Source organism: Talpa occidentalis, unplaced genomic scaffold (assembly GCF_014898055.3).
Source record: "Talpa occidentalis isolate TD23 unplaced genomic scaffold, MPIMG_talOcc4v2.1 talOcc4.5, whole genome shotgun sequence".
Lineage (NCBI taxonomy): Eukaryota > Metazoa > Chordata > Mammalia > Eulipotyphla > Talpidae > Talpa > Talpa occidentalis.
Window position 1 is genome coordinate 65,412,801 of NW_023604861.1, and position 22,228 is coordinate 65,435,028.

At 35.0% G+C, this 22,228-nt stretch overlaps 1 protein-coding gene across 2 annotated transcripts in view; it reads right to left on the minus strand.

The window, feature by feature from the left end:
• ZMYM2 (zinc finger MYM-type containing 2) overlaps nt 1-22,228 on the minus strand; it is a 125,804-nt gene that overhangs the window by 75,540 nt on the left and 28,036 nt on the right. The window contains exons 3-7 of one of the 2 annotated variants that reach the window (XM_037527367.2): nt 16,561-17,062; nt 16,206-16,299; nt 10,013-10,298; nt 8,588-8,753; nt 7,453-7,665 (exon numbers count right to left, since the gene is read on the minus strand). In XM_037527367.2, coding sequence (XP_037383264.1) covers nt 7,453-7,665; nt 8,588-8,753; nt 10,013-10,298; nt 16,206-16,299; nt 16,561-17,052 — 1,251 coding nt within the window. In that variant the 5' untranslated portion in view covers nt 17,053-17,062. Of the gene's footprint in view, nt 1-7,452; nt 7,666-8,587; nt 8,754-10,012; nt 10,299-16,205; nt 17,063-22,228 lie in introns of both variants that reach the window. The other variant, XM_037527366.2, reaches the window with a different exon arrangement.

Genomic DNA, 22,228 nt, shown 5'->3' on the forward strand with positions numbered 1-22,228 from the left:
ATCCAACAACTTTCATGATTAAAAAAAAAAAAAACTAGTAATAAAAAAAAAGGCCTCAACATAATAAATGTCATATATGAACAACACACAGCTAGTATCATATTCAATAAGACAGTTTTTACTCATAAGGCAAGGAACAAGAAAGAATGCCCACTTTTGCCACTTCTATTCAACACAATACTAAAAAGTTTTAACCATGACAATGAGGAAAATGAAACAAAGACATCCAAATTAAAAATTTACAATGTAAAATTTACAATGCTGGACTCTACATAGAGAAAACCTAATAGAAATCCACAATTAAGCAACCACAGCTAACAATCGAGAAAAACTGGGTGGGTGTAAAATCAATACTCAAATATCATTTATGCTTTCTAAACTGAAAATATACAATCTGGAAAGCAAATGAGTAAAGCAATTCCATTAACAATAGTACCTAAAAAATACCCAGGAATAAACAGAACCAAAAAGGTGAAGATTTTTCACTTTTTACTATAAAAAACTGCTGAAATTAAGACATAAATAATTGTGAAGTCATCCCATGTTCATGGGAACATTTATCCAAACAATTGTGAAAAAGAACAAAGTTGCAAGACACATTTTCAGATTTTTAAACTTAATTATCATAACTGTGTTGTTTACATAAAAGAAGGTATGTAGCCCAATGGAATATAGAATTGACAGTCCAGAACTAAACCCATACATCTATGGCCAATTAATATTTGATAAATATGACAAGTTCATTCCATGGGGAAATGTCTCTTCGACAGATGTTGCTAGGACAACTGAATTTCCACTAAACAATGAATGAAGATATCTGCCTTACATTATACACAAAAATTAATTCAAAATGGACCAAACACCTAAATTAAAGAGTTAAAATCATTAAACTCTTAGCAGAAAACAGTGATAAACCATCTTGATCTTTGATTTGGCAAAAAATTCTCACTTAACACCAAAAGCATGAGCAACCATAGAAAAAAAGACAAACTGGATTTCACTAAAAACTTTTCTATACCTAACGAATTATCAAGAAAGTCAAGAGATAAACTAATATATGGCAAACAATATTTGTAATATTATATTAGATATGGTATTAATATTCAGAATGTTAAAAATCCTGACAACTCAATAAAAAGCTACACAAATCAAAAATGCAAAAGGACTTAGATATTTTTCCAAAGATATAAAAATGACCAACACTTAAAAACATACTTAACATCCTTAGTCATTAGGGAAATGCAAACTAAAACCACAACGTGACACCACTCACACCTACAAGGATGACAATAATAAAAAATAAAATTTAAAAAAACAGAAAAGAAACACCTGATGAAGATGTAGCATAAATGAACTGTTATGTATTGCTGGTAGGAATGTAAAAATAATATAGTTGCTGCAGGAAATGTAATTCCACCCAGAAGAATTGAAAACCAGGAGTCAAAATAATGCTTATATGCCAATGTTCATTGCAGTGTGAGTCACACAGCCAAGAAATAGAAAGAACCCCAAAGCTCCATCCATGAACAAATTAATGGGTAAATGAAATGTGGTTTACATTATTTAGCTATAAAAAGTAATGTTACAGGGTCTCCCTGGTGGCGCAGCGGTTGAGCGCTGGGTTGCGAAGCTGCCCACAGCCTCTGCAGCGCCGGTTCAATCCCCGGCTGCTCCCTGGCCACCTGGGGAGGGTCCTGCATGGTGCGCAGACCTCTCCTGCCGCCCGCTGCTCCCCTCGGCAGTGTACTTCGGTCCTTCTGCCTGCTCTGCTCCCCGCTCTGGCTCTGGTGAATTCTCTCACCCTCCCGCGCTTCTGACTGTACCCAGTGCTTGTATAAATAAACAAAAATAAATCTTTAAAAAAAAAAAAAAAAAAGTAATGTTACAATATTACTCTAACTGAAATCATCAGGCTAGGTGAAATCAGGGAGACACAAAAAGATAGGTATTATATGGCTCTATTTATATGAAATAATTACAATAGGCAACTTCATAAAAATAAAGAAGATTAGAGATTACCAGGGACTGGTGAGTAGGAGAGAACAGGGAGTAATTAGCTTAATTGTCACAGTTTCTGTTTAGCTGAAAAAAAAAAAAAAGGTTCTAGAAACAAAGATCGTGTGAATATAATTAATGTCACTCAACTGTATACTTTTAAAAGTTTGAAACTGCAAAATTTATGTCATATATCTACCACAACTTTTTAAAAAATAAGTTTTCTCCATGCTCTGAATTGGTACAAATACACTGACATTACCCCATTTTAAATTTGACTGAATTCACCTCCGCCTATCTGTTAATCTGGTTCATTTTGTGGGATAAACTATATTTCTTCTATGCAAGTTTCTCCAAATAATGTATCTGCTCCAGAGCCAATTTAGAGTAATTTTATTTCTAAAGAAAAGTACACAATCTTATGTTTTAAACACCTTGTCATTTCTTATTTTTGTGAATTTGTGCACTTTCTGCACCTGTTTCCCTAACTATTTAGATTTACTGTTGCATTTTCTAATTTGAGAAACACCTGAGTTTTTAAAGCAGTAGAATTTTAAATTATTTTAACACTGTTTTAATTTCCTACCTCATTAATTTCTATTTTAATCTTTACCTTTTGTTTTAGATTGTTTTCTTTTTACAATTTTTGTAATTGAATATTTAATTCACTGATTGTACCTTAGTAGTTTTTAATGAACATTGCAAAAAAGGTAAATTTATTACTGCATCTTCTCAATTGTCTCTTCCTTGTATTTTCCCCTTTTACTTTCCTACTTTGTGAGATTTGGATTTGAGTTCTAGGATCTTTTGTGGTCTTCGTCCAGTTGTTTTTTTTTTTAATATTTATTTATTTATACAAGAACCAGGGTACAGGCCAGATGTGCGGGAAGGTAAGAGGATTTTACCAGAGACAGAGTGGGGAACAGAACAGGCAGAATGACTAAAATACACTGCTGAGGAGAGCAGCGGGGAGACAGGAGAGGTCTGCCCTGCCATGTGGATTGCTCCACAGACAGCGGGGATCGAACCAGCACTGCAGAGGCTGAGGACAGCTTCACAGCGCTACGCTCAACCACCTGTGCCACCAGGGAGGCCTTCTTTGTCCAGTTCTAATATACTGATAACTACCTTGCTGAGGAAGACAAAGATCACAAAAAGATTAAAGATTGCACCCAAAAAAGGAAATTAACGACCATCCTCATTTATAAATACCAATGAAAAAGTACTAAATAAAATAGTAACAATAAAAAGTAAACATTTAAGATACAGTAATAACCTGGCCTAGCATGGTTTGCTCTAGCAATGCAAGATGATTGAATCAATCAGGAAATCCACTAAAATATTTGATGTTTTAATAAATTTATAAGGAGGGGAGAGAAATCAGACAATCACCTCCATAGACACTGAAAACACCTTCAAAACTCAAACATTCATGTTTTTGGTAAAATACTTAATAAAACAGAAATGAATTCTTCTTTATTATGACAAAATATAAAATTTACCTTGACCTTACAGTAAGCATATAATTTAATGAAAAAATATTAAGGCATGCCTACCAGAAAATTAAAAAAAGTATTTACTTTTCCACTATATAAAAATGTACTGGATTTATTAGGAAACACCATCAAGCAAGACAAAACAATAATGGGGATGAGAATTGAAAAGACCTAACTTTCTCTATTTGCAGATAATATAATGGCTCAATTTTAAAAAATTCCAAGATAATCAATCTTCAATGATGGATTTAGCTGTGCAGCAGTTATTTAAAATAAGTTTAAAAAATATATGTGCAAACAGTGCAACATACAGACGCAAATGATTGAAGAGAAAAACCTTTTTAAAAAATGAAATAGGGTCCTCCTGGTGGCACAGGAGTTAAAGATAGTGCCATCAAGTTATGGCCAGCCACTGCAGCATAAGTTCAATTACCTGGAAGGCCAGGGAGGTGACCCACATGGAGCATCAGACCTCTCCTGCCTTGCCCGCTGCTCCCCTCAGAACTGTATTTCAGCGGATACACCTGTTCTGCTCCCCACTCTGTTTCTGGTGAATCCTCTCACCTCTCCCCCACCCTGCACCTCTGGCCTACACCCCAGCTCTTGTATGCATAAATATATAAATCTTAAAAAAAAAAAAAAAAAGAAAAAGAAAAAATATTTTGACATCATGAATGCTGATTCTCCATTAAGTGAATACACCTATTAATGGGATTCCAGTAACAATACAAACGTGTGAAGGATAGCCAGACAAGTTCATTCTAAAGTTAATATGAAAAAAAGCAAACAAAAATAGCTAGTAAAATCCCAGAAAAGTATATTGAGAAAAGCCTTGCTCTACCAGATATTAAAATATTCTGTAAAATATTTATAACTAAAACAATATGAAAAGTACATAGAAATATAGTGGTATTTTAAGACCCTGAAAGAAGCACATGGAAATATTAGATTTAATGTACAAAGTGACATTTCAAATCCTTGGGCAAAAGGTTAAGTAATTTTTAATGAATGATTTTCAAACAAGTACAATCATTTAGAAGCAGATATTTGACTCACAATTATGTATCAGAATAAGTTCCAAATGGATTAAAGATTAAAATATTACAAAAAAGGTTTATGACTATTAGAAGAAAACATGAGAACTAGCCCTTTATAGTCTGAGTGTAAGGAAAAGCATATGAATCAAAATCCATAAATAATAAAACTTGAATTTGCAAAATTAAAATTAAAAACTTTACATGACAAAAGTATGTATAAGCATCCAATAAAAGTTATACCTAACATAAAACAATATCATTAACACACATTAATGCCTTTCACACAATGTTTTACACAAGACAAACCATGATGTTAGCATTTAAGTCAAAGACAGAAGTAACCTTTGAACAACTGGAAGGGGATAGTAATTAGGAGGAAGTACAAAAAGGGCCAATGGAGAATGTGCAATGTTCCATATCTTGAACTAGGTCTTAAAATCAAGACAAAAGGCACAGATTCGATCTTCGAAATAACACTATGAGACAGAGATTACTATTTCCACGATTTTACAAATGATGAAAACAAGGTAAAGTATAAGAGAGGATAAATAATTTGCTCAGGACAGGTGATGATTGGTGAGGCCAGGATTTAAACCAAACCACCAACTAAAGTTCTTACCAAAACTTTCAGGTATCAGAACAGAACAAATGCAACATCGTCAACTATAACGATCCCCACAGATTATAATTAAGCTGATCCTTTCAATCACCAAATAACCTTCCTTCAATTTTTTTTAAAGATTTATGTATTCATGCATGCAAGAACCGGGGTACAGGCCAGAGGTGCGGGGGGTGAGAGGATTCACTAAAGACAGAGTAGGGAACAGAACAGGCATATCTACTGAAATACATTGTTGAGGGGCGCAGCGGGCAAAACAGGAGAGGTCTGCTGAGCCATGTGGGTAGCTCCCTGGCCAGGGATGCTGCTGTGGATGCTAATAGCTTCATAGGTTGTGTCTTAACCCCCTGAGCCACCAGGGAGGCCAACCTTCCTTAAATATTAATGAATTTGAAGTATGCCACTCCAGTGCAAATTCTGTGAAAGTGGTTAACTATGTCTATTTTACTTCACTTAACAGATCCTGCACTTAACAGATCCTGTAATATAGTAGGTAGTGAAAACATAATTGTTTCATGAACAAATTACAGGCACATACTGTACAATTTGGAGATAAAATTTCAATTTAACAGGAAGAAATTAAGACAAAGCCCAAGCAGAAAAATGGGTTAAAATGTAAACTAATATTTAATAGGAAAGACAATTACATCTGAAATATGAAAACACTGCTCATCACCATTCCCAATAAAAACAGTACAAAATAAAAAGCACACCATTTTTACCAATGAGAACGTTGTTAATATTCTCTTTTGGAAAGGCTATGGAGAAACAGGCACTTCATATATGTTAATGGAAAGAATGCAAACTGGTACAACTCTTTAAAAGAGGGGAATTTAACATTATCTAACAAACTAATACGAATTTACCTCTGGCCAACCAATCCTACTTTTAAGAATCTTCCATGAAACTATATCTCCACAAATCCAAAATAAAGCATATGCCAGGCAATTCATCATCTACTACCTCTAACAGCAAAATGATGCAAATAATACATGGTATTACATGCAAATAATAAATGGTATCATCAATAGCAAAGTAATCAAACTACCATACAGCCCACTGTTGTCTAGTATATGGTTAACTCCTAGTTCCAGAGAAGGGGAAGGAATCACCATGATCTGCAACCATTTGCCATGAAAATACTCCCACTGTAGCTAATTTAAGGCTACCCACACAAAACTGAACATAAATTTATTTAAGAGAGGCACACATCATTATACACATAACCATCATAGAAATACAGACAAATAACCTTAATAGCAAAGATATTTAAATGTAAGAAATTCATTAGGAAGTAAGATGTTTTGAGTACTTATTTTCTGTGCTTTAAATACTGTTAATAGTAGAAACTGTGTCCATGCAAAAATCATATCTTTACACCGTAACCCTAAATCAGACTATATATGGGACAGAGTCTTTAAAAAGGCAGTAAAGGTTGAATGGCATCCCAATAGTGGAGTCCTCCTAATAAGATAGGAGTGATGTCCTTAAAAGAGGAGGAGAATCAAAGATATCTATCCTTCCCCCTATGTTAAACCCCATACCCGGTTTGCACACAGAGGAAAGACCATGTGAGGACACAGCATGAAGGATTTCTAGCTTATAGAAGTGTGAAAAAATACATATATGCCCTCTAGTCTTTAGTACTTTATTACATCAGCCCTAGAAAACAAATACAAATGAAATTTGTATTTTTAAGTTTCTTTAATTTGTAAGTTTCTATAATTTTTAGTAACATGTATTTTAACAACCAGCTCACAAACAAACAGCAGTAAAAAATGGAAGGTGGAGAACAGTATATACAGTATGCTGCCTTTGGTTTTTTTTTTAAAGGGAAAGTAAGAATGAATTATATATTGACTTAATTTTTCAGAAGGAAAGCTTAAAGTAGTAAGAATTGAAAATTATTATCTACGAAGGATCAGCAGGAATGAAAAAAACACAGAAACTGGAGCTAGATTTCCGAGTATCTTTTCTATATACATTTTACTTTTGAATTTGCATATAAATTCAAAAATAGACACTTTAAAATTGAAATATAAGATGATCAATCCAAAATTAAGTTTTAACTGTTTGAAAAATTGTATTTGCAACCCCTCTCCACCTTTCAAGAAAGAAAGAGGAATAATTCTGCTAGCATTTACAATCATAAATTTATTTCCAATAACCTATATAAATATAGATAGATAGATAGATCAGCATTCCTTTGAGATAGGTCATCTCCATCATTTCAAAACAGTAATAAAATTAAACAAAGTACCTAGAGAAAAACTATTACAGCAATTTTGATTAGAAAACAAATTACCTGTTTGTATTCACTGACACAACTTTGACAGCAAAATCTTTTCTGCTGACCATCAATCATCAGGACATTATTTCCAGCACCTTTGCTGGGCAAGTACTCTCCACATTGTTCACAGCAATTCATTATTAAACCATTGGCCATTCTGTATCTATTAAAGCAGTGGTCACTGCACAGCTTATGAGTCATATTTTTAAAGCTAACTTCATGGCGAATCTAAAAGAAAAACAGTAATAATTTGTTTTTTGTAGTAATATGACAAGGATCTAAACAATAAGGTACTCTAATAGAAAATATCTCAATAACTTTTCAGTGGATGGCTTATAGGGATAAGTAAAGATTAAGTATATTACATTATTCTTTGAACTATTTTTATTCATAAAAGGAATACATGTATGGTTAAGGGGGGAAAAGCCACCAGCAAAGACACTACAAACTTCTCGACAAGTATCTAAAAACAATAATGACCCAGGTTGATTAATTGGTATTAAACTTCTAAAACAGACTAGAAATCTGTTCTATTTCTTATGTAAGATTGATCATTGCTATTCTTAAATAGATTATTTAAACACTAAGGGTTGATGTGTGAGTGCTCCCAACTTCAGGGGGAAAAACGGGCACTTTTCTATTAATTTTAATTTTTTGTAAATTATTCTCCCTGTAGGAGAATGAAATTACATTATGGGATATTTTAAAGTAGTTTTTAGTTTTGTTTTATTTTATAGAGGCATGTTTTATTTATTTATTTGTTTGTTTGTTTGTTTGTTTGTTTATACATGCACTGGGTACAGTCAGAAGTCCGGGAGGGTGAGAGAATTCACCAGGCCAGAGCGGGGAGCAGAGCAGGCAGAAGGACCGAAGTACACTGCTGAGGGGAGCAGCGGGCGGCAGGAGAGGTCTGCGCGCCATGTGGGACCCTCCTCCGGTGGCCGGGGAGCAGCCGGGGATCGAACCAGCGCCGCAGAGGCCGCGGGCAGCTTCGCAGCCCAGCGCTCAACCACTGCGCCACCGGGGAGGCCCTATAAAGTAGTTTTTAAACATTCTCACTATGAAGTAAAAACACTGATGAAAAAATATGTACCTATTAACTAAAATTAAAACATCCCATTTAATTTTAGCTAAATGATAAAATACAAACCTCTGTTAGTTTACCACAAATTGTACATCTTGATTTATTTAGAGCTCCTTTAGTAGGATTCTGTTTGTCTTCATAGAGAGACAAACAAGATGTACTACAGAATTCCTGGAAGGACTCGCTTGAATCCACTTGAGCAACAATGGTTCCTTTCATTGTAGTTATATCCCTGAAAAATAAGGGGGATAACCTAAAATAAAATTCTATTTCAAAGGAACTGATATTTTTAATTCCCATAGATTTAATCCTGGGAATCGAACATTTTTAAATCCAGTAAATCATTTCTATTTAAAAACTCTTGGCAATAAAATGAACACATAGATGGAGAAGCAAAACTATTTTATACTATTAAATCCTTGACACAACCCCAATTTATCATCAAACTTCATAACAAGATTTACATGTACTGTAAACAATTAGAAAAAGGAAATATTGCTATAAATCATTGGAATTTAATGTCAAGAACTGGGGTATAGTTTTACAATACCTATTCAACTCCCCTCCCATGGATAAGAAGCAAGGACATCTAGGCCACAGGAATGTAACATACATTCTAGAAGTGATAACTTAAAAAAACCCACCCATCATTCTATACACTACTACAACTGCAATTAGAAAACGTATTAAAAATGACAATATAAATGACCTTTAAATTTTTCCTCTAATTCTGAATTTCAAGATCCTATAGAATATAGTACGTAAAAATCTATTACTATAAACAATATTTTACCCTATTAAATTTATACAGAACATTAAGCTTTTTCCAAAGGTCTAAAGTCTAAAAACATCTTCACAAAGTTGGGCGGATCCATGAAATGTTACAAAAAATTCATTGTCTGGCCATTCAATTAATATGTCATATTATAATTATTTTTAATTAGTGAAGCCAGACCTGAAAAAATGTCAGAAGCATCCTGTCTCTCAAAGGCTGGTGAAAAACTGGAACTTGAGTCTTAAAATATTTAGTATTCTATCAACATTCAAAACAAATGCATAATGCAAGACTTGCCAGTTTTAAATAGTCTTAATCTGAAGATACTGTAAAACTTGACCTATTTTAATACTTAGTCACATATAAACTGCTGACCATATGTATCTGGCTAAAACTAAATTCTTATAATCAAAAATATAAATAACATGCATATACATTTTTACAAATTCAAGGAGTCCAATGAAGATTACAGACAAAATTAATTACAAGGGCCCATATCTATCTAAACCAAAGTTAAAATCAATCCAAATAGGAGGTCAATCTGGATTTGATAGAGAACCCACCAAAACCATTACAACTTTGAGTTTGACTTTAATATTAAAAATTAGCTTACCAATATTTTAAATTGTAATTTACCCCTAAGACTAACAATTTTTGTGAAATTTTCTACCACCAATATGAAACCCTATGAAATTATGTTGAAAGGCAAATCTTACTTTTTACACATAACACAGAGCTTCTTTGGAGCAGGCTTGTGAGAAAAGGAGGAAAGGCAGGTGGTAGAACAAAAGAGGTGAGCAGATCCTTTTCGTTGGTAAGCCGTCTGTCCCTTTTGCAAAGGTTTTTTGCAGTTTGCACAAGTGACTTTAACTGGTTTAGTGGGTTGCTGTTGAGCTGATGGCTGGAAAATCTGTTTAGGAAGTGAGGCCACTGGTGATAAAGAATCCACCCCTGGTTGTTTCTGGTTACGGGGAAATGAAGCTGACTGGGAAATCCAAGAATCTTAAAAACAAAATACACAAAAAGAGTAATCAGACATATTTATCATCACAGTGAAAATTATATCAGAAAAAATTTTAACATTCCATTTATACAAGTTTAAGACATTGACAAGACAGCAGTAAAGTCTTCAGTTAACATTATCAGTAAGTTCTTGGAAACTGACTTTAAATGAAAGGACATAAGATGAAACCAATTTTACCATAAGCTAATTGAAACAAGAGTTAAGTTCCTACATTGTTATTTCTGGTCACCAAAAAAAAAAATAAATAAATTGCCAAATTTCTTAGTCTTTACACAAACACTTCTAATAATCAAGAAACATTTCTGTCCATCCATTCACTCATTTTCCAACCCTCTTATTACACTTCAGGGTTGTGCAGGGCTGGATGCAGCTCAAGGTGCAAAATGAGACCTAACCCTACACAGGACCCCCTTTCAAGGCAGGGCATGCTCACACCCACACTCACTCAGATTGGGACAATTTATACATACCAAGAAATCTAACACAACTTTGGGTTGTAGAAGGAAACCAGAGTGCCTGGTGAAAGCAGAGTCTCCCCACGCAGACAAGGGGAAAATATGCAAACTCCATGTAGGCAATAGCGAAGGCCAAGAAAATTTCTTTTTCCTCATTAACTTTATAATCTAAAAACCTTTTGCATAGCACAGAGGTAGGTAAAGGACATAAGTTTTGGAGTAAGAAAAGCTGGTTGACTGTCCAGCCCCATTATTAGACTGAAAAGTAACTTAAACTCTGCCCTATTCTTCTCTAAACTGGATATGAAACCAACTTCACAGTAATGATAATATTTAACATGATAATAAACATAACAGGGCCTCCCTGGTGGCACAAGGGCTTAAGCACCGCACTATGAAGCAAACCGCAGCCTCTGCAGCATGAGTTAGATCCCTGACAGGCCAAACAGAAACCCACCAGGAGAAGCAGACCTCTCCTGTCTAGCCCACTGCTCCCCTCAGCAGTGTATTTCAGTCTGCCTGTTCTGTTCCCCACTCTGTCTCTGGTGAATCCTCTCCACCTCTCTGGCCTATACCCCAGCTCTTGTATGCATAAATAAATCAATCTTTTAAAAATAAACATACAAATATAATAAATGATAGTGACTAGTATATATGAAGCTAAATTCATTAACCGTTAGTTATTGAAACTAGTTTACAAAATATTGCTTGGTTTAAGCAGGAAGACATATATCGGCATAAAAGTATAACATCCTCACCAATCAGAACTTTTGACAAATATGCCATAGCTAATAAAGTTTATATATAATTATAGTCAAAACATCTTCCCTCCCAGCCCCAGTCAAAACAACTTGAAGAACAGCTTTCCTACATGTTTGGTTCCACAATCTCCAAATATACCACATATCAATGAAATTGGTATGTTACACAGAAATGACAATGTTAAACCAACTATAGTGATCAATCCAACATATTGCATACTGTAAATTTCAGCATAGCACAGCATTAAGGATATGTGTAACATTAACATTAGAAGGCAGCTATTCATCTTTCCTCTCATACTAGTAAGCTTAGCACATAGTAAGAAGCTTCCAACTTACTGCCCTAGCTACTGTTCCACAGGCATTTCAGTATACCACCAATACTATAATCTTGTTTCATTTTTCAACTTTTCAAGTTTCCACTTCTAATTTCTACTTAGATCGCTTGTGAATTTTTTTTACGCTTTCTGGCTTCTTTTGAATTTTGAACTTCTTTACATAAAATCTGCTCTCCTTTGTGAAAAACATTTTTTTTTTCCTCCCACAATCAGTACAAATATATCCAGAGCTTAGGGAAACTTTGAAAAGGAAGAGTTCCTGATTCTGACCTTGGCACTATATACAATGCTATTCAAATATCACCTTACTTCACAATACCCTCCAGATCCCTATCCCCATAAAAACATATATTTTATACACAGAGTATAAAACAGAGCCCATGTAGCGATTTTGTTACTTTGTTATCATCAGAGTGACTGACCAGTTTTTTGTTTTGTTTTGTTTTTGTTTTAAGATTTATTTATTTATACAAGCACTGGGTACAGTCAGAAGCACGGGAGAGTGAGAGAATTCACCGAAGCCAGAGCGGGGAACAGAACAGGCAGACTGATGAAATACACTGCTGAGGGGAGCAGCGGGTGCAACAGAAGAGGTCTGCGCACCACGTGGGACCATCGCCGGTGGCCGGGGATAGAACTGGCGCTGCAGAGGCTGTGGGCAGCTTCACAGCCCAGCACTCAACTGCTATGCCACCAGGGGAGGCCCATGACTGACCAGTTTTAATAAATAGGTTAAAATACTAATGAACAAGAAGAAAGGGTCTTTAGTCAAAAATTATATTTGAACATATGCTTAAAGGAATAGCTTTTTGCTATTATGGTTTCAATTTTGTAGGTTTATCATTTGAATAAAGAAAGCTATTTAAACTTAAAGGAAGCTATTAACTGGATTTTAAAAATGGGATTTGTTTTGCTTTGTTTTTTTTTCTATTTAGACTTGAGACCTTGAATAAATAATATAATGGCTCCCTTTATGTTTCAGCTGTTACAAGTCCTATACTTTCATATGTTCATATTCTGTAACATCAAAGTACTTTTAGGAATAGAAAGGACCTAACCATTTTGTATAAACCCACTACTTATACAGAGACAATTTTGCCCAAGTCACAATTAGTCCAAGAATTTGTATAAGTGGCCAAAATTTTATAATTCTATTCAAATAAAAATAGCACATAAATGCAAGAGCAAGAGGTATGTCTGTGTAGTTTTTCTGATGCGTACTTTACATCCCTTTGTGTAAGTCTGTATACAGGAATCCAGGTCTTATGCTGACATGTGCTTTGACTAACCAATATTCCTAAACAAATAAGTATCCCAAGATATATGCATAAGAATATCCTTAAGAATTATTTAAATAGTGAACACTAGAACCAATGATCTAAACAGAAAATTACAAAAATCAAACATATATATAATGTGGTCAAAAAGTTCAAGATCTACTGTCAGGTATTTAAAGAGGCAGTAGAAGGGAAGAGTTTACAAAACTATACCTATATTATGATGCCCAGTTAGATTTACATGTACCAATCCCAAAATGGCAAGATTGAACAGTTTTCTTTTTCATTCTCATGTTTCAGATTCATGTTTTTAATATATTTATAATTACAAGAAAACAAAGTAACTAATTTGAGGATTATCATTTCTTAAACTTTTATGTTAGCTGGAAGATTACAATGAAAGACACTAATATACAGCTGGTGGTAGCATAAATCGGTAAGTATTTTCTGGAAGCAATAAGACAATACAATTCTACAATTAAAAATGCTCATACTCAGGCCTCCCCAGCGGCACAGCAGCTTGAGCGCAGCGCTGTGAAGCTGTCCGCAGCCTCTGCAGCACCGGTTTGATTCCCGGCCAGCCCGGGAAATACCCACATGGCGCGACAGACCTCTCCTGTCTCGCCTGCTGCTCCCCTCAGCAGTGTTTCAGTCCATCTGCCTGTTCTGCTTCCTGCTCTGTCTCTGGTGAATCCTCTCACCCTCGGTACCTCTAGCCTGTAACCCAGTTCTTGTACAAAAATAAATAAATATTTAAAATAATAAAGAAAAAATAAATAGGTAAAAATGCTCATACTCACACATACATCACACACACACACACAAAGAGGCAACACACATAGTCACTGACATACTTAGATAGATCTCTATAAATAGTAAGTATCTTGGAAGGCATAAGAAAGTTTCAAAACTTAAGAATAAGGAATGTACTTCTTTTAAAATTACTACAAACCAGATATTTTTTAAACCAAAAATCTTTTAGGGGATGGGAGTAATCATATCCTTAGGCCCAGCAACTTTACTTTTAGGAATATACTCTTGGGAAATAATGAGAAATTTGAACAAAGATATTCATTTTAGACCTACTATTGTAGGTCTAAAATATGGGAATGTACAGTCCCAAAATATGGGAATGTACAGTCATTAAAAAATCCAGTTAATAGATGCCTTTAAGTTTAAATAGCTTTTTTTATTCAAATGATAAACCTACAAAATTGAAAACCGTTAATAGCAAAAAGCTATTCCTTTAAGCATATGTTCAAATATATGCTTAAAGACCCTTTCTTCTTGTTCATTAGTATTTTAACCTATTTATTAAAACTAGTCAGTCACTCTGATGATAACAAAGTAACAATGACTACTACATTCCCAAACTATGGGAATGTATAATCATTAAAAGTTCTGCATATTAATAATGAAAGGGGCATGAGAAAGTACAGTGCAATGTTAAGTAGAGAATAAAAAAAGCAAAATTATAGCATTACATTTTAACTAAATTAAAAAGGAAAAAAATTGAAAAATAACCACTCAAAACTTCAATAGTGGTAATCTTTATTAAGTTAGATTACATGGAAATTTTCTTCCATTAGTTAATTATAGATTTTTCCAAACATACTATTCCACAGTCAATGATTAGACATTACTCCCGTAACCAAAAAATAAGTGAAAAAGAAAAATGACTAGCATTTCATAGACCATTCTACACAGCCTAGCTTTTATTATTTTTCTTTTTTTTTTTTTTAATTTATTTATTTTTTATTTATTTATACAAGCACTGGGTGCAGTCAGAAGCGCGGGAGGGTGAGAGAATTCACCAGAGCCAGAGCAGGGAGCAGAGCAGGCAGAAGGACTGAAGTACACTGCTGAGGGGAGCAGTGGGCGGCAGGAGAGGTCTGCGCGCCATGTGGGACCCTCCTCCGGTGGCCGGGGAGCAGCCGGGGATCGAACTGGCGCTGCAGAGGCTGAGGGCAGCTTCGCAACCCAGTGCTCAACCGCTACGCCACCGGGGAGGCCAACAGCCTAGCTTTTAGACATTCCTTATGATTCTTCACAATTCCTAGGTTGATTAAGTTGCTAATGAACCTAAAATGATAAAGAATGAGACAGACACAAAGAGTAGTGGGCAGAGAGAGGCAGACTATACACACGGGCTTCGGGACAGAGATAAAAAGGCAGAAATGGTCATGAAAAAAATAATCAAGTTCTTATAACTTCCCTCTTTTATCTACGTTTTCACAAAGTAAAGCTGCTGCAGAAAAGTTTTTTTTTTTAATAATCAAGAAAATTATAAACCTTCAAAACTGGGGTAAAAAATGAAGAAAGCGCTATTAAGTAAAAATTAAAACTAGACAGGTCATCAAAATTATACACAGAGAAAGTAAAACAAATCCAAAAGCAATTACAGTTGATCCTTGAACAACACAGTTTGAACCAACACCCATGGTTGGCTGAATCCATGAAGGGGGTACCTTTAGATAGGAAGGGCAGAGAGGAGACTATCAAGAACAGGTGTTAGGGGGCTTGAAGTGGGGTTGTCCTAAGTCAATACTCCTCTCCCCTGGTGGATAACCAAGAGTCAGCTATAATTCCATTTTTACTGAGTGAAAGTTACAAGCTGATTTTTCACTGTTCAAAGATCCATAAATCTAAACCCAAGTTTCTCAAGAGTCAACTGTATTATACAATATTTTATTGGCCCTTAAACGTGCTATTTATCATTTTCTTCTCTATTTGTATAGTAAAATGATGCTAATATATTAGTAAAAGGTGAATAAACAAGATCAAATTGTTAAATTAGTGGTGGTAGATGTAGAGCATTTTTTTTAATCCCTTAGACATAAGTTTTTGTTATTATTTTTCTAAGAATCCATGAAGAAATACGATACATGGTACATTTCTTACTAGTTTTTCAAACTAGTAAATTTCAAACTTAAAAGTCAACAGAATTATCTTGCATGAATACACTACGCAAGGCAGTGCCAATTACTGCAATGAGAAAGAATCAGTCAAAGAATATATGTATTCACATGTGGTAAAAGATCACTTACTGCTTACCAGGACTATGATGAGTTGCAGATTCTCCATTCTGAAATACATCGCCTGCCACATTCATTCTACCAGGATTAAAAGGTCCTACTCCAGTCTTGGTCTGTGAAGTTAAAGATGGGGTGTATGTTTGTATATTAACACCAAAATTACTTGACTGCAGTCCGTTAGAGACATCTCCCAAGTTGGTATTCTGCAGTGACGTTACATGTGTAATCATTAAGTTCATATCTCTCCCGTCAGCATTTTCTAATTGGCCATCATTCACAGAGCTTACACCTGTTTCTAGGGTTGTAACATTAGCAATCTGAATTTCAGAGTCTGGTTCTGTGGTAATACCACTATTACCCATTCCTGCATTTACCTTACTTCTTGAAAAACTTGAAGTGGAGAAATCCACATCATTGTTTCTGTTTTTACTCTCAGAAGGCCTCCGTTCAATAAAATTGGAGGAATTTTTCTCTTGACCTTGATTTGTTTCCATGTCCTCTTCGTCATCAATGACAATTGTCTCACTTACACTTCCCTTTTGAGAAGTCAATTCTTTTGTGGAAGGAGCAATTTTGGAATCATTTCCTTGTAGTTCTTCATTTTTTGATGATGTAAATGTTATGGTTCTTTGATCAGCTACCACTGGCGCAGAAGGTGGGGGAGGTTGTACAGGTTCAATAAAAACAACATCATCATCATCTTCCACTGATGAGTTCTGAAATTTAGTAGCTCTAGAAACTAAAGAATTGGGTGGACCACTGAATGAATTTCCGACATTCGTGAGACTAGTTGCCATGGCCGTATTTCCTAGTAAAACAGGAGATTGATCAGTCAATTCTAATCCTCCCACTGAACCTGCGTCCATGCCAAAGTATCTGTTAAGGAGATGGAAAAAAGAAAAAAATGTCAGTGTATGGCTTTTTATGTTACTCTTAGTGAACAAGAATTTTTTAAAGGTACTTTTATTTTCTTTTTTTATTCCAAATGAAAATGATTCTTATCTAACATCCGGGAAAAATCTGATATCCAATCTGTGATCTTCTGTCATTCACTAATCACTTGAACTATTTTACATGTTAAGATATTAGTTTAAGAAAAAAGACTGTTCTCCCATATTTAGTAATATCCAATATATTCCTACTCCATCACCTCCTTTCCAAGGCACACTGATGATACACTACAAAATTTAATACTGAAAACATAAATTCTTTTAGTCACATTTAAACAGAAAAATAAAATCTAACAATAAAACTCTGCCTCTACACATCTATCCAATGTAGTAAATAAAATTATATGAACTAGTCCCTAATTTCCCTTACTTCATTTTTTTTAAAGATTTCTTTTCAACATTCCCTAGCTCCCAAGTAACAGTATGATTAAATCCTCTCTGATCTGAAATCTTTCTTGACCCAGTCTAAACATTTAAGTCTTTTTTTGCCAGTCATTAAGCTATGTGCTTTATATCCCTATGTCAGGGTGAATAATAGCCCCCTAATGTATTGGGTCCTAATCACTGGAAGCTATAAATGTTACTTATATGGTGAAAGGATCTCTGCAGCTATGATTAAGGTTAGGGATTTTAAATGAGGTTATCTGGATTACCTGGGTGGGCCCTAAAAGCAATCACAAATGCCCTTAACAAAAGGAGGCTGAAGATAACAGGTACAAAAGACAATATCACCAAGGAGACAGACTGGAGAAGAATGAAGTGATACGGTCAAGACCGTCATAAGAATGTAGAAGAGGCAAGGAAAGTATTCTCCCCAAAAACCTAAAGAGAAAAAGTTTGGCCCTGCTGACACCCTGTTTTGTGGCCCAGTATCACTGATTTCCTACTTCTGGCCTCTAGAACTGTGAGAAAAATGTCCTGTATCAATTGGGTACAATAGCCATAGAAAACTAATACAATCTACTTCTTAGTTACATCTTAAAAACAATGCTTGATATAGTAACATTTGTCCCATTTTAATGCTTAAGAAATAGTGGCTTACAAATGCTTACTAACCCGACAAGTCATACAACTAGGAAGTATACCCAGATATAACTTTAAATCATCCAAACTCTTCATCACTCTACTACTTATATCCTGAGCATCTAGTAGATATGCTGAGCTAGGCCAAAGCTAAAGAGAAAGCAGAGAATTAATAGTAAATAAAGAGCCAGAAAAGAAAAAAAATAAGTTCTTGAGCAGTTAGAAAATGATGAGATCTTGGGCATTGCTGGTGGTAGAACTAATCCTGAGCAGGAATCATTAATCTCAAGAGACTAAACAGGGTTTTAAATGCACGCACACACACACACACACACACAGAAAACAAAGAATCTAGGAGAGGAAAAAAATGAAGGACAAATATAAATTGTAGGTAAATTTGTAGAAGGGACAGATGAAAATTTCCAATTGCTTCTACACCGAGGCCTCATTTTCAGAGTAGATGATCTGAAAAGGAAACCTGATTATACAGATCTTAAAGACTGGTGTAAGTGCCCAAATGTCAACTCTTACATTTTTTGTAGTCCTGATTTTCTTTAATAAAGTCACTTAGGACCTCCCTGGTGGCGCAGGGGTTAAAGACACAGCACTATCAAGCTATAGCCAGCCACTGTAGCACGAATTCGATCTCCTGCCAGCCAGGGAGGTAACCCACATGGCACAGCAGGCTCTCCTCTCTAGCCAGGTGCTCCCCTCAGCAGAGTATTTAACAGATCTGCCTGTTCTGCTCCCCACTCTGTCTCTGGTGAGTCCTCTCACCCCTTGCACCTCTGGCCATATTATACTTCTTGTTCACATAAATAAATCTTTAAAAAAAATAAAATAAAATAAAGTCACTTAGACAAGATTCCCAGTGTGTTTATTTTTTTAGGCTGTTATAAGAACACTTGCATATATAATGCTATTTGTTTATATTGCAATAGTCTCTGAAAGGATGAAAATACTAATATAATTATCACTTTGGCAGAAGAATGACAGGGATGAAATAGTCAGGTGTTTAATTTGTCACATTTCTTTATTTTTGAACATGATATCTCACTAACATTTACTTTTTTAAAAAAATATTTCTTATTTATTTATGCATACAAGAACTGGGGTGCAGGCCAGAGGTACAGGGAGTAAGAGGATTCACCAGAGACAGAATGGGGAGGAGAACAGGCAGATCTACTGAAATACACTGTTGAGGGGAGCAGCGGGTGAGACAGGGAAGGTCTGCTGTGCTATGTGGGGTTAGCTCCCTAGCCAGGTATTGAACTCAGGTCACAGAGCAATTGCTTGATAGCTCTGAGACTTAACCCCTATACCACCAGGGAGGCCCTCTCAGTAACATTTATAACTAAATTTTATGTTATTGTAACAACAGAGTGAAGAGATAACTACTTCACTTGGTTGCTCAAAGAGCTCTTTGCGTAGGTAGTATTTACAATGGAATCTGAAATTTCAATGTGGAAAAGATTAAACTGGGAAAATTGGAGGAAGACCATTTCAGACAAAGAAAACAGCTCCTGCAAAAGTCTAACGGGAATGCAGTTAGTCAATGCAAGCAACAATAAAAAATAATTATTTTTATTTATTTATGTATACAAGAACAATAAAAAATCCAACGTATCTGGAGCAATTAGATGGGTAAGAGTAGTATGCAATGAGATATAAAAATGCACAAAACTGGGCCTCCCCTGGTGGCGCAGCGGTTGAGCACTGGGCTGAGAAGCTGTGGTTCGATCCCCGGCTGCCAGCGAGGGTCCCGCATGGCGTGACAGACCTCTCCTGCCACGCCCACTGCTCCCCTCAGCAGTGTATTGTCTGTTATGTTCCCAGCTCTGGCTCTGGTGAATTCTCTCACCCTCCCAAGCTTCTGACTATACCCAATGTGTGTATAAATAAATAAATAAATCTTTTTAAAAAAGCACAAAACTCACTAAGGTCAACAAGTTAACTGCATTCAACAAAGATTTGTAGAGTGCCTATATACACAAAACACTTTAGAAAAATCAATAAACAATATAGGCAAACAGTCTTTGCTTAAGGAAACAAGAATTCTAAAGACAAGAATTTGGATTTTACTATAACAGGAAACATTGCAGCATTTTCAGCAAAATGCTGACAAAAAGCTCAACTTGTTTTGAATAGACCACGCTATGGGAAATGGATATAAGAGGGCAAGATTAGAAGCAAAGAAACCATTAGATGGTCCCTAACCCAAATGAAAGATGATGATTGTTGCAACAAGAATAGTAATAGGATATGAGAAAGAGTGAACAGATTAGCTGTTTTCTTTCAAGCTGATGTTACCAACATGAAACTATCTACAAAATGTTAACTGAAAGGTACAAAGCACACAAAAAAGTATTGTTACAATGTTATGCATTCCCAAAAATCCATATACACTCACACACCCCACTTTCCTAAAGAACATATATTTGTATGTAAATTCATGGGGAAAAAACGCTCAGGAAGAATAAATACATACTGAGACAAAAGTGCTAAAAGGAGCAGGGAGATTGAATAGGGGAGGTGATCAACAAGTGACATTTTTAAATTCCACATTAATCTAAAAAGAATTTCAGATACCTAAATAATAGAATGAATAATGAGGAAAATAGGAGTCAGTAACAGAAGATGATATAAAGTCTACGAAGCTCTAATCTGTATCCAGATACAGAGGAATACAGAATCAGCATATATCACATGAAATACAATTATGCCAATTATTTCATAAAACCCTGTAGACAGTCTAAAAAGTGACCTGACCTCTCACTGTCTAAAACAGCTCCTGGACACAGACAGATAACTGTCACAATTATTTGTGGAAAGACAGAAGGCAAAACCAGCAGGTTCATTTTAATACCAGAGTTATTTTTTAAATGTCATTATCTGTCAAGATATACAATCCAGTGCCTTATGTTATATATTTTCTTATTCTCTCATCAAGCATTCCTAATTAAAACAAGTTCTAGTATCCAGAGTATACCATCTCCATTCACTATAATGAGAAAAAAAAATGTTTTCCATACATACAGTATTTCGTAAGGTTTTACTTTCATTTAACTGTAGTAACAAAGTTCAAATTAAATAAAGCAAATATTAATATTTTTCTATAATAAAACAGTACTTCAGGCATATTTATCAAAACTGCCTGAGGTCCTAGGACAACACCAGAATTCAAACACTATGTACAAAGCTTGATTCCAAAGCTAGTCCTCATTCATAGAGCAAGAGCTCTGTCTGTGTCAAGAACGAAGACATGTTATTATGGGAAAATGGCAAAAGATACTTTAATACTTGCTGTAGTAAATAGATAATTCTATTTAAAAACTGAAGTGATGACAATTTGGTTTACCCAAAGATTTACCAATTACCATTCCATACTCTAGGACGTTAAATATATTTTCAAAACTTAAATACAAACAAAATTAATCTAAATAATCTAGACTTCTTTTTTTTTTTAAGATTTTTTATTTATGCATACAAGAACTGGGGTATATGCCAGGTGTGCGAGGTGAGAGATTCACCAAAGAGTGGCAAGCAGAACAGACAGATCTACTGAAATACAATACTAAGGGGAGCAGAGGGCGAGACAGGAGAGGTCGGCTGTACCATATGGGTTAGCTCCCTGGCCAGTGGGGATGAACTCCTGATGCAGTGGCTGGTGATAACTTGATAGTGCTGTGTCTTTAACCCTTGCCACCAGGGAGGTCCACTCTAGACTTCTTTATGATGAAACAATTCCTAGGGGGGATTCTCAAATGAGGTCTTCACTTAATTTTAAATAAACATGAAAAATGTTTAATATTACTGCTACAATATTTATATATAATATATAAATATATAAGTTCATATATGTTTAATATTACTGCTACAGTATAATATTAATATTACTGCTACAGTAATATTAATATTACTGTTAATATTAATATTAATATTAGTATTAATATTACTGCTAGAAAGTTTTAAGTTGAAATATGCTGAATAACACTGTGATTCAAATTGTTAATATCTAATTTTTTTAAATACTACCACATTCATCCAGCAATGTTAACAATGAATTAGT